The sequence below is a fragment of the Diabrotica undecimpunctata genome, chromosome 5 (assembly GCF_040954645.1).
Source record: "Diabrotica undecimpunctata isolate CICGRU chromosome 5, icDiaUnde3, whole genome shotgun sequence".
In the NCBI taxonomy this organism is placed as follows: Eukaryota; Metazoa; Arthropoda; class Insecta; order Coleoptera; family Chrysomelidae; genus Diabrotica; species Diabrotica undecimpunctata.
The window spans coordinates 19,518,602-19,535,822 of NC_092807.1; the positions used below are offsets into that span (position 1 = coordinate 19,518,602).

The window sequence follows — 17,221 nt, forward strand, 5'->3', positions numbered from 1 at the left end:
TTCGATTTTCCGGCAAAACGGTGCATAATTTCTGGCCACGTGTTTAGATTTTTTTAATCAGCAAGTCACCCTTAATCGAAATAATTTAAATTTTAAACAAAATATTCACTTTTAATTTTCACGAAATTTTCAGCAAATACAGACATCCAAGTGGAAATTTTTCTCACGAACCGTTAGATGTAGGAAAATTCTGAGTATGGCAGAAGAACGAGCGGCCAATGTTATGTAGGAAGTGTCCATTCGCTTGACTCTCGGACCAAAATTGACCCCAATATAGCCAATTAACAAAATTTGATAAAAATCCAATGGTCTACAGTTTTTTCGATTTTCCGGCAAAACGGTGTATAATTTCTGGCCACGTGTTTAGATTTTTTTAATCAGCAAGTTACCCTTAATCGAAATAATTCAAATTTCAAACAAAATATTCACTTTTAATTTTCACGAAATTTTCAGCAAATACAGACATCCAAGTGGAAATTTTTCTCACGAACCGTTAGATGTAGGAAAATTCTGAGTATGGCAGAAGAATGAGCGGCGAATTTTATGTAGGAAATGTCAATCGCTTGACTCTCGGACCAAAATTGAAGCCAATATAGCCGATTAACCAAATTTGATAAAAATCCAAGGGTACCCCCTTGGAAAAATTTTTCCAAATTTTACAAAAAAAAAAATTTGTTTAATGTTTTGGTACATGCACTTGGTCCAGCTTATTCCAAACATGTGTTTTTTTCTGATCCCCTTAACCCCAGTTTGCCGGAACAGAGGAAAAATCGAATTAAAAAATCTACAGTTTTTTCGATTTTCCGGCAAAACGGTGCATATTTTCTTACCACGTGTTTGGATTTTTTTAATCAGCAAGTCACACTTAATCGAAATAATTCAAATTTCAAACAAAATATTCACTTTTAATTTTCACGAAATTTTCAGCAAATACAGACATCCAAGTAGAAATTTTTCTCACGAACCGTTAGATCTAGGAAAATTCTGAGTACGGCAGAAGAACGAGCGGCCAATTTTATGTAGGAAATGTCCATTCGCTTGACTCTCGGACCAAAATTGACCCCAATATAGCCAATTAACGAAATTTGATAAAAATCCAATGGTCTACAGTTTTTTCGATTTTCCGGCAAAACGGTACATATTTTCTTGCCACGTGTATGGATTTTTTTAATCAGCAAGTCACCCTTAATCGAAATAATTCAAATTTCAAACAAAATATTCACTTTTAATTTTCACGAAATTTTCAGCAAATACAGACATCCAAGTGGAAATTTTTCTCACGAACCGTTAGATGTAGGAAAATTCTGAGTATGGCAGAAGAACGAGCGGCCAATTTTATGTAGGAAATGTCTATTCGCTTGACTCTCGGACCAAAATTGAAGCCAATATAGCCGATTAACGAAATTTGATAGAAATCCAATGGTCTACAGTTTTTTCGATTTTCCGGCAAAACGGTGCATATTTTCTTGCCACGTGTTTAGATTTTTTTAATCAGCAAGTCACCCTTAATCGAAATAATTCAAATTTCAAACAAAATATTCACATTTAATTTTCACGAAATTTTCAGCAAATACAGACATCCAAGTGGAAATTTTTCTCACGAACCGTTAGATGTAGGAAAATTCTGAGTATGGCAGAACAATGAGCGGCCAATGCTATGTAGGAAGTGTCCATTCGCTTGACTCTCGGACCAAAATTGACCCCAATATAGCCAATTAACGAAATTTGATAAAAATCCAATGGTCTACAGTTTTTTCGATTTTCCGGCAAAACGGTGCATATTTTCTTGCCACGTGTTTGGATTTTTTTAATCAGCAAGTCACCCTTAATCGAAATAATTCAAATTTCAAACAAAATATTCACTTTTAATTTTCACGAAATTTTCAGCAAATACAGACATCCAAGTGGAAATTTTTCTCACGAACCGTTAGATGTAGGAAAATTCTGAGTATGGCAGAAGAACGAGCGGCCAATTTAATGTAGGAAATGTCTATTCGCTTGACTCTCGGACCAAAATTGAAGCCAATATAGCCGATTAACCAAATTTGATAAAAATCCAATGGTCTACAGTTTTTTCGATTTTCCGGCAAAACGGTGCATAATTTCTGGCCACGTGTTTATATTTTTTTAATCAGCAAGTCACCCTTAATCGAAATAATTCAAATTTCAAACAAAATATTCACTTTTAATTTTCACGAAATTTTCAGCAAATACAGACATCCAAGTGGAAATTTTTCTCACGAACCGTTAGATGTAGGAAAATTCTGAGTATGGCAGAAGAATGAGCGGCGAATTTTATGTAGGAAATGTCCATTCGCTTGACTCTCGGTCCAAAATTGAAGCCAATATAGCCGATTAACCAAATTTGATAAAAATCCAAAACCCTTGGAAAAATTTTTCCAAATTTTACAAAAAAAAAATTTTGTTTAATGTTTTGGTACATGCACTTGGTCCAGCTTATTCCAAACATGTGTTTTTTTGTGATCCCCTTAACCCCAGTTTGCCGGAAAAGAGGAAAAATCGAATTAAAAAATCTACAGTTTTTTCGATTTTCCGGCAAAACGGTGCATATTTTCTTGCCACGTGTTTAGATTTTTTTAATCAGCAAGTCACCCTTAATCGAAATAATTCAAATTTCAAACAAAATATTCACATTTAATTTTCACGAAATTTTCAGCAAATACAGACATCCAAGTGGAAATTTTTCTCACGAACCGTTAGATGTAGGAAAATTCTGAGTATGGCAGAAGAATGAGCGGCGAATTTTATGTAGGAAATGTCAATCGCTTGACTCTCGGACCAAAATTGAAGCCAATATAGCCGATTAACCAAATTTGATAAAAATCCAATGGTCTACAGTTTTTTCGATTTTCCGGCAAAACGGTGCATAATTTCTGGCCACGTGTTTATATTTTTTTAATCAGCAAGTCACCCTTAATCGAAATAATTCAAATTTCAAACAAAATATTCACTTTTAATTTTCACGAAATTTTCAGCAAATACAGACATCCAAGTGGAAATTTTTCTCACGAACCGTTAGATGTAGGAAAATTCTGAGTATGGCAGAAGAACGAGCGGCCAATTTTATGTAGGAAATGTCCATTCGCTTGACTCTCAGACCAAAATTGACCCCAATATAGCCAATTAACGAAATTTGATAGAAATCCAATGGTCTACAGTTTTTTCGATTTTCCGGCAAAACGGTGCATAATTTCTGGCCACGTGTTTAGATTTTTTTAATCAGCAAGTCACCCTTAATCGAAATAATTTAAATTTTAAACAAAATATTCACTTTTAATTTTCACGAAATTTTCAGCAAATACAGACATCCAAGTGGAAATTTTTCTCACGAACCGTTAGATGTAGGAAAATTCTGAGTATGGCAGAAGAACGAGCGGCCAATGTTATGTAGGAAGTGTCCATTCGCTTGACTCTCGGACCAAAATTGACCCCAATATAGCCAATTAACAAAATTTGATAAAAATCCAATGGTCTACAGTTTTTTCGATTTTCCGGCAAAACGGTGCATAATTTCTGGCCACGTGTTTAGATTTTTTTAATCAGCAAGTTACCCTTAATCGAAATAATTCAAATTTCAAACAAAATATTCACTTTTAATTTTCACGAAATTTTCAGCAAATACAGACATCCAAGTGGAAATTTTTCTCACGAACCGTTAGATGTAGGAAAATTCTGAGTATGGCAGAAGAATGAGCGGCGAATTTTATGTAGGAAATGTCAATCGCTTGACTCTCGGACCAAAATTGAAGCCAATATAGCCGATTAACCAAATTTGATAAAAATCCAAGGGTACCCCCTTGGAAAAATTTTTCCAAATTTTACAAAAAAAAAAATTTGTTTAATGTTTTGGTACATGCACTTGGTCCAGCTTATTCCAAACATGTGTTTTTTTCTGATCCCCTTAACCCCAGTTTGCCGGAACAGAGGAAAAATCGAATTAAAAAATCTACAGTTTTTTCGATTTTCCGGCAAAACGGTGCATATTTTCTTACCACGTGTTTGGATTTTTTTAATCAGCAAGTCACACTTAATCGAAATAATTCAAATTTCAAACAAAATATTCACTTTTAATTTTCACGAAATTTTCAGCAAATACAGACATCCAAGTAGAAATTTTTCTCACGAACCGTTAGATCTAGGAAAATTCTGAGTATGGCAGAAGAACGAGCGGCCAATTTTATGTAGGAAATGTCCATTCGCTTGACTCTCGGACCAAAATTGACCCCAATATAGCCAATTAACGAAATTTGATAAAAATCCAATGGTCTACAGTTTTTTCGATTTTTCGGCAAAACGGTACATATTTTCTTGCCACGTGTATGGATTTTTTTAATCAGCAAGTCACCCTTAATCGAAATAATTCAAATTTCAAACAAAATATTCACTTTTAATTTTCACGAAATTTTCAGCAAATACAGACATCCAAGTGGAAATTTTTCTCACGAACCGTTAGATGTAGGAAAATTCTGAGTATGGCAGAAGAACGAGCGGCCAATTTTATGTAGGAAATGTCTATTCGCTAGACTCTCGGACCAAAATTGAAGCCAATATAGCCGATTAACCAAATTTGATAAAAATCCAATGGTCTACAGTTTTTTCGATTTTCCGGCAAAACGGTGCATAATTTCTGGCCACGTGTTTAGATTTTTTTAATCAGCAAGTCACCCTTAATCGAAATAATTCAAATTTCAAACAAAATATTCACTTTTAATTTTCACGAAATTTTCAGCAAATACAGACATCCAAGTGGAAATTTTTCTCACGAACCGTTAGATGTAGGAAAATTCTGAGTATGGCAGAAGAATGAGCGGCGAATTTTATGTAGGAAATGTCCATTCGCTTGACTCTCGGACCAAAATTGAAGCCAATATAGCCGATTAACCAAATTTGATAAAAATCCAAGGGTACCCCCTTGGAAAAAATTTTCCAAATTTTACAAAAAAAAATTTTGTTTAATGTTTTGGTACATGCACTTGGTCCAACTTATTCCAAACATGTGTTTTTTTCTGATCCCCTTAACCCCAGTTTGCCGGAAAAGAGGAAAAATCGAATTAAAAAATCTACAGTTTTTTCGATTTTCCGGCAAAACGGTGCATATTTTCTTGCCACGTGTTTAGATTTTTTTAATCAGCAAGTCACCCTTAATCGAAATAATTCAAATTTCAAACAAAATATTCACATTTAATTTTCACGAAATTTTCAGCAAATACAGACATCCAAGTGGAAATTTTTCTCACGAACCGTTAGATGTAGGAAAATTCTGAGTATGGCAGAACAATGAGCGGCCAATGCTATGTAGGAAGTGTCCATTCGCTTGACTCTCGGACCAAAATTGACCCCAATATAGCCAATTAACGAAATTTGATAAAAATCCAATGGTCTACAGTTTTTTCGATTTTCCGGCAAAACGGTGCATATTTTCTTGCCACGTGTTTGGATTTTTTTAATCAGCAAGTCACCCTTAATCGAAATAATTCAAATTTCAAACAAAATATTCACTTTTAATTTTCACGAAATTTTCAGCAAATACAGACATCCAAGTGGAAATTTTTCTCACGAACCGTTAGATGTAGGAAAATTCTGAGTATGGCAGAAGAATGAGCGGCGAATTTTATGTAGGAAATGTCAATCGCTTGACTATCGGACCAAAATTGAAGCCAATATAGCCGATTAACCAAATTTGATAAAAATCCAAGGGTACCCCCTTGGAAAAATTTTTCCAAATTTTACAAAAAAAAAAATTTGTTTAATGTTTTGGTACATGCACTTGGTCCAGCTTATTCCAAACATGTGTTTTTTTCTGATCCCCTTAACCCCAGTTTGCCGGAACAGAGGAAAAATCGAATTAAAAAATCTACAGTTTTTTCGATTTTCCGGTAAAACGGTGCATATTTTCTCACCACGTGTTTGGATTTTTTTAATCAGCAAGTCACACTTAATCGAAATAATTCAAATTTCAAACAAAATATTCACTTTTAATTTTCACGAAATTTTCAGCAAATACAGACATCCAAGTAGAAATTTTTCTCACGAACCGTTAGATCTAGGAAAATTCTGAGTATGGCAGAAGAACGAGCGGCCAATTTTATGTAGGAAATGTCCATTCGCTTGACTCTCGGACCAAAATTGACCCCAATATAGCCAATTAACGAAATTTGATAAAAATCCAATGGTCTACAGTTTTTTCGATTTTCCGGCAAAACGGTACATATTTTCTTGCCACGTGTATGGATTTTTTTAATCAGCAAGTCACCCTTAATCGAAATAATTCAAATTTCAAACAAAATATTCACTTTTAATTTTCACGAAATTTTCAGCAAATACAGACATCCAAGTGGAAATTTTTCTCACGAACCGTTAGATGTAGGAAAATTCTGAGTATGGCAGAAGAACGAGCGGCCAATTTTATGTAGGAAATGTCTATTCGCTTGACTCTCGGACCAAAATTGAAGCCAATATAGCCGATTAACCAAATTTGATAAAAATCCAATGGTCTACAGTTTTTTCGATTTTCCGGCAAAACGGTGCATAATTTCTGGCCACGTGTTTAGATTTTTTTAATCAGCAAGTCACCCTTAATCGAAATAATTCAAATTTCAAACAAAATATTCACTTTTAATTTTCACGAAATTTTCAGCAAATACAGACATCCAAGTGGAAATTTTTCTCACGAACCGTTAGATGTAGGAAAATTCTGAGTATGGCAGAAGAATGAGCGGCGAATTTTATGTAGGAAATGTCCATTCGCTTGACTCTCGGACCAAAATTGAAGCCAATATAGCCGATTAACCAAATTTGATAAAAATCCAAGGGTACCCCCTTGGAAAAAATTTTCCAAATTTTACAAAAAAAAATTTTGTTTAATGTTTTGGTACATGCACTTGGTCCAACTTATTCCAAACATGTGTTTTTTTCTGATCCCCTTAACCCCAGTTTGCCGGAAAAGAGGAAAAATCGAATTAAAAAATCTACAGTTTTTTCGATTTTCCGGCAAAACGGTGCATATTTTCTTGCCACGTGTTTAGATTTTTTTAATCAGCAAGTCACCCTTAATCGAAATAATTCAAATTTCAAACAAAATATTCACATTTAATTTTCACGAAATTTTCAGCAAATACAGACATCCAAGTGGAAATTTTTCTCACGAACCGTTAGATGTAGGAAAATTCTGAGTATGGCAGAACAATGAGCGGCCAATGCTATGTAGGAAGTGTCCATTCGCTTGACTCTCGGACCAAAATTGACCCCAATATAGCCAATTAACGAAATTTGATAAAAATCCAATGGTCTACAGTTTTTTCGATTTTCCGGCAAAACGGTGCATATTTTCTTGCCACGTGTTTGGATTTTTTTAATCAGCAAGTCACCCTTAATCGAAATAATTCAAATTTCAAACAAAATATTCACTTTTAATTTTCACGAAATTTTCAGCAAATACAGACATCCAAGTGGAAATTTTTCTCACGAACCGTTAGATGTAGGAAAATTCTGAGTATGGCAGAAGAACGAGCGGCCAATTTAATGTAGGAAATGTCTATTCGCTTGACTCTCGGACCAAAATTGAAGCCAATATAGCCGATTAACCAAATTTGATAAAAATCCAATGGTCTACAGTTTTTTCGATTTTCGGGCAAAACGGTGCATAATTTCTGGCCACGTGTTTATATTTTTTTAATCAGCAAGTCACCCTTAATCGAAATAATTCAAATTTCAAACAAAATATTCACTTTTAATTTTCACGAAATTTTCAGCAAATACAGACATCCAAGTGGAAATTTTTCTCACGAACCGTTAGATGTAGGAAAATTCTGAGTATGGCAGAAGAATGAGCGGCGAATTTTATGTAGGAAATGTCCATTCGCTTGACTCTCGGTCCAAAATTGAAGCCAATATAGCCGATTAACCAAATTTGATAAAAATCCAAGGGTACCCCCTTGGAAAAATTTTTCCAAATTTTACAAAAAAAAAAATTTTGTTTAATGTTTTGGTACATGCACTTGGTCCAGCTTATTCCAAACATGTGTTTTTTTGTGATCCCCTTAACCCCAGTTTGCCGGAAAAGAGGAAAAATCGAATTAAAAAATCTACAGTTTTTTCGATTTTCCGGCAAAACGGTGCATATTTTCTTGCCACGTGTTTAGATTTTTTTAATCAGCAAGTCACCCTTAATCGAAATAATTCAAATTTCAAACAAAATATTCACATTTAATTTTCACGAAATTTTCAGCAAATACAGACATCCAAGTGGAAATTTTTCTCACGAACCGTTAGATGTAGGAAAATTCTGAGTATGGCAGAAGAATGAGCGGCGAATTTTATGTAGGAAATGTCAATCGCTTGACTCTCGGACCAAAATTGAAGCCAATATAGCCGATTAACCAAATTTGATAAAAATCCAATGGTCTACAGTTTTTTCGATTTTCCGGCAAAACGGTGCATAATTTCTGGCCACGTGTTTAGATTTTTTTAATCAGCAAGTCACCCTTAATCGAAATAATTCAAATTTCAAACAAAATATTCACTTTTAATTTTCACGAAATTTTCAGCAAATACAGACATCCAAGTGGAAATTTTTCTCACGAACCGTTAGATGTAGGAAAATTCTGAGTATGGCAGAACAATGAGCGGCCAATGCTATGTAGGAAGTGTCCATTCGCTTGACTCTCGGACCAAAATTGACCCCAATATAGCCAATTAACGAAATTTGATAAAAATCCAATGGTCTACAGTTTTTTCGATTTTCCGGCAAAACGGTGCATATTTTCTTGCCACGTGTTTGGATTTTTTTAATCAGCAAGTCACCCTTAATCGAAATAATTCAAATTTCAAACAAAATATTCACTTTTAATTTTCACGAAATTTTCAGCAAATACAGACATCCAAGTGGAAATTTTTCTCACGAACCGTTAGATGTAGGAAAATTCTGAGTATGGCAGAAGAACGAGCGGCCAATTTAATGTAGGAAATGTCTATTCGCTTGACTCTCGGACCAAAATTGAAGCCAATATAGCCGATTAACCAAATTTGATAAAAATCCAATGGTCTACAGTTTTTTCGATTTTCCGGCAAAACGGTGCATAATTTCTGGCCACGTGTTTAGATTTTTTTAATCAGCAAGTCACCCTTAATCGAAATAATTCAAATTTCAAACAAAATATTCACATTTAATTTTCACGAAATTTTCAGCAAATACAGACATCCAAGTGGAAATTTTTCTCACGAACCGTTAGATGTAGGAAAATTCTGAGTATGGCAGAAGAATGAGCGGCGAATTTTATGTAGGAAATGTCAATCGCTTGACTCTCGGACCAAAATTGAAGCCAATATAGCCGATTAACCAAATTTGATAAAAATCCAATGGTCTACAGTTTTTTCGATTTTCCGGCAAAACGGTGCATAATTTCTGGCCACGTGTTTATATTTTTTTAATCAGCAGGTCACCCTTAATCGAAATAATTCAAATTTCAAACAAAATATTCACTTTTAATTTTCACGAAATTTTCAGCAAATACAGACATCCAAGTGGAAATTTTTCTCACGAACCGTTAGATGTAGGAAAATTCTGAGTATGGCAGAAGAATGAGCGGCGAATTTTATGTAGGAAATGTCAATCGCTTGACTCTCGGACCAAAATTGAAGCCAATATAGCCGATTAACCAAATTTGATAAAAATCCAATGGTCTACAGTTTTTTCGATTTTCCGGCAAAACGGTGCATATTTTCTTGCCACGTGTTTGGATTTTTTTAATCAGCAAGTCACCCTTAATCGAAATAATTCAAATTTCAAACAAAATATTCACTTTTAATTTTCACGAAATTTTCAGCAAATACAGACATCCAAGTGGAAATTTTTCTCACGAACCGTTAGATGTAGGAAAATTCTGAGTATGGCAGAAGAACGAGCGGCCAATTTAATGTAGGAAATGTCTATTCGCTTGACTCTCGGACCAAAATTGAAGCCAATATAGCCGATTAACCAAATTTGATAAAAATCCAATGGTCTACAGTTTTTTCGATTTTCGGGCAAAACGGTGCATAATTTCTGGCCACGTGTTTATATTTTTTTAATCAGCAAGTCACCCTTAATCGAAATAATTCAAATTTCAAACAAAATATTCACTTTTAATTTTCACGAAATTTTCAGCAAATACAGACATCCAAGTGGAAATTTTTCTCACGAACCGTTAGATGTAGGAAAATTCTGAGTATGGCAGAAGAATGAGCGGCGAATTTTATGTAGGAAATGTCCATTCGCTTGACTCTCGGTCCAAAATTGAAGCCAATATAGCCGATTAACCAAATTTGATAAAAATCCAAGGGTACCCCCTTGGAAAAATTTTTCCAAATTTTACAAAAAAAAAATTTTGTTTAATGTTTTGGTACATGCACTTGGTCCAGCTTATTCCAAACATGTGTTTTTTTGTGATCCCCTTAACCCCAGTTTGCCGGAAAAGAGGAAAAATCGAATTAAAAAATCTACAGTTTTTTCGATTTTCCGGCAAAACGGTGCATATTTTCTTGCCACGTGTTTAGATTTTTTTAATCAGCAAGTCACCCTTAATCGAAATAATTCAAATTTCAAACAAAATATTCACATTTAATTTTCACGAAATTTTCAGCAAATACAGACATCCAAGTGGAAATTTTTCTCACGAACCGTTAGATGTAGGAAAATTCTGAGTATGGCAGAAGAATGAGCGGCGAATTTTATGTAGGAAATGTCAATCGCTTGACTCTCGGACCAAAATTGAAGCCAATATAGCCGATTAACCAAATTTGATAAAAATCCAATGGTCTACAGTTTTTTCGATTTTCCGGCAAAACGGTGCATAATTTCTGGCCACGTGTTTAGATTTTTTTAATCAGCAAGTCACCCTTAATCGAAATAATTCAAATTTCAAACAAAATATTCACTTTTAATTTTCACGAAATTTTCAGCAAATACAGACATCCAAGTGGAAATTTTTCTCACGAACCGTTAGATGTAGGAAAATTCTGAGTATGGCAGAACAATGAGCGGCCAATGCTATGTAGGAAGTGTCCATTCGCTTGACTCTCGGACCAAAATTGACCCCAATATAGCCAATTAACGAAATTTGATAAAAATCCAATGGTCTACAGTTTTTTCGATTTTCCGGCAAAACGGTGCATATTTTCTTGCCACGTGTTTGGATTTTTTTAATCAGCAAGTCACCCTTAATCGAAATAATTCAAATTTCAAACAAAATATTCACTTTTAATTTTCACGAAATTTTCAGCAAATACAGACATCCAAGTGGAAATTTTTCTCACGAACCGTTAGATGTAGGAAAATTCTGAGTATGGCAGAAGAACGAGCGGCCAATTTAATGTAGGAAATGTCTATTCGCTTGACTCTCGGACCAAAATTGAAGCCAATATAGCCGATTAACCAAATTTGATAAAAATCCAATGGTCTACAGTTTTTTCGATTTTCCGGCAAAACGGTGCATAATTTCTGGCCACGTGTTTAGATTTTTTTAATCAGCAAGTCACCCTTAATCGAAATAATTCAAATTTCAAACAAAATATTCACATTTAATTTTCACGAAATTTTCAGCAAATACAGACATCCAAGTGGAAATTTTTCTCACGAACCGTTAGATGTAGGAAAATTCTGAGTATGGCAGAAGAATGAGCGGCGAATTTTATGTAGGAAATGTCAATCGCTTGACTCTCGGACCAAAATTGAAGCCAATATAGCCGATTAACCAAATTTGATAAAAATCCAATGGTCTACAGTTTTTTCGATTTTCCGGCAAAACGGTGCATAATTTCTGGCCACGTGTTTATATTTTTTTAATCAGCAAGTCACCCTTAATCGAAATAATTCAAATTTCAAACAAAATATTCACTTTTAATTTTCACGAAATTTTCAGCAAATACAGACATCCAAGTGGAAATTTTTCTCACGAACCGTTAGATGTAGGAAAATTCTGAGTATGGCAGAAGAATGAGCGGCGAATTTTATGTAGGAAATGTCCATTCGCTTGACTCTCGGTCCAAAATTGAAGCCAATATAGCCGATTAACCAAATTTGATAAAAATCCAAGGGTACCCCCTTGGAAAAATTTTTCCAAATTTTACAAAAAAAAAATTTTGTTTAATGTTTTGGTACATGCACTTGGTCCAGCTTATTCCAAACATGTGTTTTTTTGTGATCCCCTTAACCCCAGTTTGCCGGAAAAGAGGAAAAATCGAATTAAAAAATCTACAGTTTTTTCGATTTTCCGGCAAAACGGTGCATATTTTCTTGCCACGTGTTTAGATTTTTTTAATCAGCAAGTCACCCTTAATCGAAATAATTCAAATTTCAAACAAAATATTCACATTTAATTTTCACGAAATTTTCAGCAAATACAGACATCCAAGTGGAAATTTTTCTCACGAACCGTTAGATGTAGGAAAATTCTGAGTATGGCAGAAGAACGAGCGGCCAATTTTATGTAGGAAATGTCCATTCGCTTGACTCTCGGACCAAAATTGACCCCAATATAGCCAATTAACGAAATTTGATAAAAATCCAATGGTCTACAGTTTTTTCGATTTTCCGGAAAAACGGTGCATATTTTCTTGCCACCTGTTTGGATTTTTTTAATCAGCAAGTCACCCTTAATCGAAATAATTCAAATTTCAAACAAAATATTCACTTTTAATTTTCACGAAATTTTCAGCAAATACAGACATCCAAGTGGAAATTTTTCTCACGAACCGTTAGATATAGGAAAATTCTGAGTATGGCAGAAGAATGAGCGGCGAATTTTATGTAGGAAATGTCCATTCGCTTGACTCTCGGACCAAAATTGACCCCAATATAGCCAATTAACGAAATTTGATAAAAATCCAATGGTCTACAGTTTTTTCGATTTTCCGGCAAAACGGTGCATAATTTCTTGCCACGTGTTTAGATTTTTTTAATCAGCAGGTCACCCTTAACCGAAATAATTTAAATTTTAAACAAAATATTCACGTTTAATTTTCACGAAATTTTCAGCAAATAAAGACATCAAAGTGGAAATTTTTCTCACGAACCGTTAGATGTAGGAAAATTCTGAGTATGGCAGAAGAACGAGCGGCCAATTTTATGTAGGAAATGTCTATTGGCTTGACTCTCGGACTAAAATTGACGCCAATATAGCCGATTAACCAAATTTGATAAAAATCCAACTTGGAAATTTTTTTCCCAATTTTACAAAAAAAAAATTTTGTTTATTGTTTTGGTACATGCACTTGGTCTAGCTTATTCCAAACATGTGTTTTTTTTCTGATCCCCTTAACCCCAGTTTGCCGGAAAAGAGGAAAAATCGAATTAAAAAATCTACAGTTTTTTCGATTTTCCGGCAAAACGGTGCATATTTTCTTGCCACGTGTTTGGATTTTTTTAATCGGCAAGTCACCCTTAATAGAAATAATTCAAATTTCAAACAAAATATTCACTTTTAATTTTCACGAAATTTTCAGCAAATACAGACATCCAAGTGGAAATTTTTCCCACGAACCGTTAGATGTAGGAAAATTCTGAGTATGGCAGAAGAACGAGCGGCCAATTTTATGTAGGAAATGTCCATTCGCTTGACTCTCGGACCAAAATTGAAGCCAATATAGCCGATTAACCAAATTTGATAAAAATCCAATGGTGTACAGTTTTTTCGATTTTCCGGCAAAACGGTGCATAATTTCTGGCCACGTGTTTAGATTTTTTTAATTAGCAAGTCACCCTTAATCGAAATAATTTAAATTTTAAACAAAATATTCACTTTTAATTTTCACGAAATTTTCAGCAAATAAAGACATCAAAGTGGAAATTTTTCTCACGAACCGTTAGATGTAGGAAAATTCTGAGTATGGCAGAAGAACGAGCGGCCAATTTTATGTATGAAATGTCTACTCGCTTGACTCTCGGACCAAAATTGACGCCAATATAGCCGATTAACCAAATTTGATAAAAATCCAAGGGTGCCCCCGTGGAAAAATTTTTCCCAATTTTACAAAAAAAACTTTTGTTTAATGTTTTGTACATGCACTTGGTCCAGCTTATTCCAGTAAAATTCCAGTAAAATTCAGTATTATTCCGAGTAAAAAGAGGCACATGACTACTACATATTGTAACTAAATGACATCACGCTATATGTGGTGAACACCGAGGTAATATATGTACAATGTATGCAAACGAGTGTACATCGACTTTATTTATATTTGTATCACTTACTAAGACTTACATTTTGTCTAATTTTTTTGATTATAATTACACTTGTCCACCGTAACTGCCAGTAAATTATAGTCCACCTATCTAGGGTTGAACTAATTACCACTGGATACCAAGTGAAAGTACAGATTTGTTATTTCTTTCTTTTGCCATTTTTTAAATGTCTTTATTAAAGACAATTCCGCGAATTATACAGACTACTTTCATTAGAAAACTTTATTTTAAATAGTGTGTTACTTACCTAACTTTAAGCTATTCACAAAGACATCATTCTTACAAGAGTCATCTTCATACTTCAAATTGTTAAATGTCGGTAACGTTTGATCGCAATCATTTTCTAACCGAGAAGCATCGAATTCAGGTAAATTCTGGGATCCCAAATATTTTATAAACAAACTGGCAGCAATGCACAGGTTACTCGATGTCGAATCATTTTGGAGCAAATGTTCGCCAGCTTTGTACATCATATCGAACTTTTTAAATTTCTCGCAAAGCGTTATCAGAACTTCATCCTTATCTTTTGAGAGGTGAAACGCAATTTTGTCTGAGTAATTGACAAACTCGGAGAAGGAAACGGTTACTAAAAATATACAAAATGGAAATCAGCTTATTTCTGAATAGAAAAGAAGAAAACAACTGTAGTGCTGGAAAAATTCCAGACATTTGAATTTTTGTGATTATCTTAAATTATTATAGATACTTTTTGATTGAACGTTTGAAAATATTCAAAAATACAACAATAATATTTTCATGTTCTAAAGTTGTCGTTAAAGTTGACGTTTGTGATTACAAATCAAATCATCAAGATGTTAAGGAGGTATGTCACAATGTTAAAATTTATATACTTTTTACGTACAGTTATCACCACTATTTCAAAACAAATTTTCAACTTATGATTATGTACGTAAATTGTAAACTTTCATTTTAATGATATCTAGTTAAAATTACGTGGTAACGTGCCTAAAAATTGGTATTGTGTAATAATTTTTGAACTTTGGTATAAAATAACTACGTTAAATGATTAACTATCCAAAAACCTCTATTTTAAGCAAGGTTTCATTATCCATACTGCCGTAATTTTTAAATTAACTGTACCTAAAGGTAAAATTACAATTAAAAGCTGCAAATTAGGGATTTTGTTGATGTTACCGTAATAAGTTGGTATTTTAATAGTGAGAAATTAGTTCGGCTATCATTTAATAGATGGGAAAATAAGTTCGTGTCATTTAGTAGAAGGCAGCAGTGATGTATTAAATGGCGATAGATGCGCGTTTGCCGAAATTAAGAAAAATCTGCAAAATATTGAAAACTAGTTTTGTGGTTATGTCAATTGTCTATGGGTTATGCAGTAACCATGGTAATACGAATCACGTGGTTTTGTTTAGCAAAGCGACCCCTCCCAGTTAATATTTTGGCTTCGTTTGACTTTCAATGTTCAATAGTTCAATCATGATTGTACATATAACGTCACAATGTCTTAAATATACACGTGTACCATTTTTATCCTTGAAAGTGACACCCTGACGTTATATAATCGTGGTTGAAAATCAAACTGTGGTCAGTAAAATTTGCTGCGGGATCATACTGGTTTTTTAAGCCGTTTTTTAGAAGACATTGCCTTACTGTCTCACTGCAGCACTTGATTCTTGTGTCATCTTTCTGCAATTTTTACATGATGGTTTTTAACATGGGACCATCTGTTCTTCATACATGTTATAAATTTTTCTTTTAATGATCTCCACATCACTCCGGTCTAGTTTCCTAAACATACCAGCGTCTTTTCTTTTTCTTCTACTTACTATTGGTTGTTTTGTTATGGACCACACTGTGTTCATTGGTCTTAGTGTTAAGGCTGCCACTTCCTTCACTGCATTAAATTTGGAAAGTTCTAGTTCAAGGAGGGTAGTGTAAATGTTTTTGTGTCAACTGACAAAACACTGCGCTTTACGGGTTTGTTAACACTGACGTCTATTCTTTCGGCATTACTATTATCAATAATTTCTCGAGAAGTATTCGTGAAGTTATTCATACTTATACATACTTATACATTAAAACCTATCCGTATAGTAAATACAGTTTTATACTAGTGCAAAACGAAAATAAAAAAAATATACCTGGATCGATAATATCCAATACGGCCTGTAGTAATTCATCATACTTTTTCTTCCTTGTCCATGGAGCTTTAAAATCATCAGTCACAAATTCTGTGCCTAATTCAGTATTAAAGTAATATACACCTCTCAATATTTGACAATCTTCTTCTAAGTGTCTTTTTTCGTAATCTACAGATGTCAATCCTAATAACTTTTGATATAATTGCGGTAGCATATCATAGAAATTAGTTTTGATCTGTTGTCGAATACACTAAAAATTAAAATATACAGGGTGTTCATAAAGTGTTTAAACGATCTATTATCTCATTCCTTAATTATTTTCAGAGTTAAAACTCTGACAGGTCGATTTTTATTTTTTAACCTTTTTGGAAAACAATAACTTCTACCCCTAATATCTTAGCAGTTGTGACGTCATCTATATTTTTTTTAAATTAAAAGGGCATATTTTTATCTAAAAAACCAAAGGCCCATATTTTTCTGAGTACAACCGTACCAAACTCATCACATTCAAACTTTAGTATACACAGTGTAAAGGAAACCAGTGCTCGTATTTCGTAAAATTTGATTCAAAATTTATTGTACAAAGAAAATTATTAAATAGTAGAGTTTAAACAGGATCCTATTGTGCTATCCCGTGGGAACTTTGTTGCTAAAATGTAAAACCCATTTTTTTTTGGTTTCATATATCTTTGTAAGACAAAATCACTTGGTCGTCCAAAAATCGTAGTGGGAGGGAAGCGGTGGGGAGCCTTACAAAAAAAACATGCAATTTTTTTTTTCATTGTTTTTCGGATGTACAATATCCGAAAATTCATTCGTCAAATTTGCATACCCATCAGGACATTAGAAATATACTTTTTTT

At 33.8% G+C, this 17,221-nt stretch overlaps 1 protein-coding gene across 3 annotated transcripts in view; it reads right to left on the minus strand.

Moving 5' to 3' along the window:
- rod (kinetochore component rough deal) overlaps nucleotides 1-17,221 on the minus strand; it is a 157,706-nt gene that overhangs the window by 90,598 nt on the left and 49,887 nt on the right. For all 3 annotated transcript variants that reach the window (XM_072531606.1, XM_072531605.1, XM_072531607.1), the window contains 2 exons: nucleotides 16,360-16,609; nucleotides 14,487-14,825 (listed from right to left, as the gene is read on the minus strand). In XM_072531606.1, coding sequence (XP_072387707.1) covers nucleotides 14,487-14,825; nucleotides 16,360-16,609 — 589 coding nt within the window. The remainder of the gene's footprint in view (nucleotides 1-14,486; nucleotides 14,826-16,359; nucleotides 16,610-17,221) is intronic.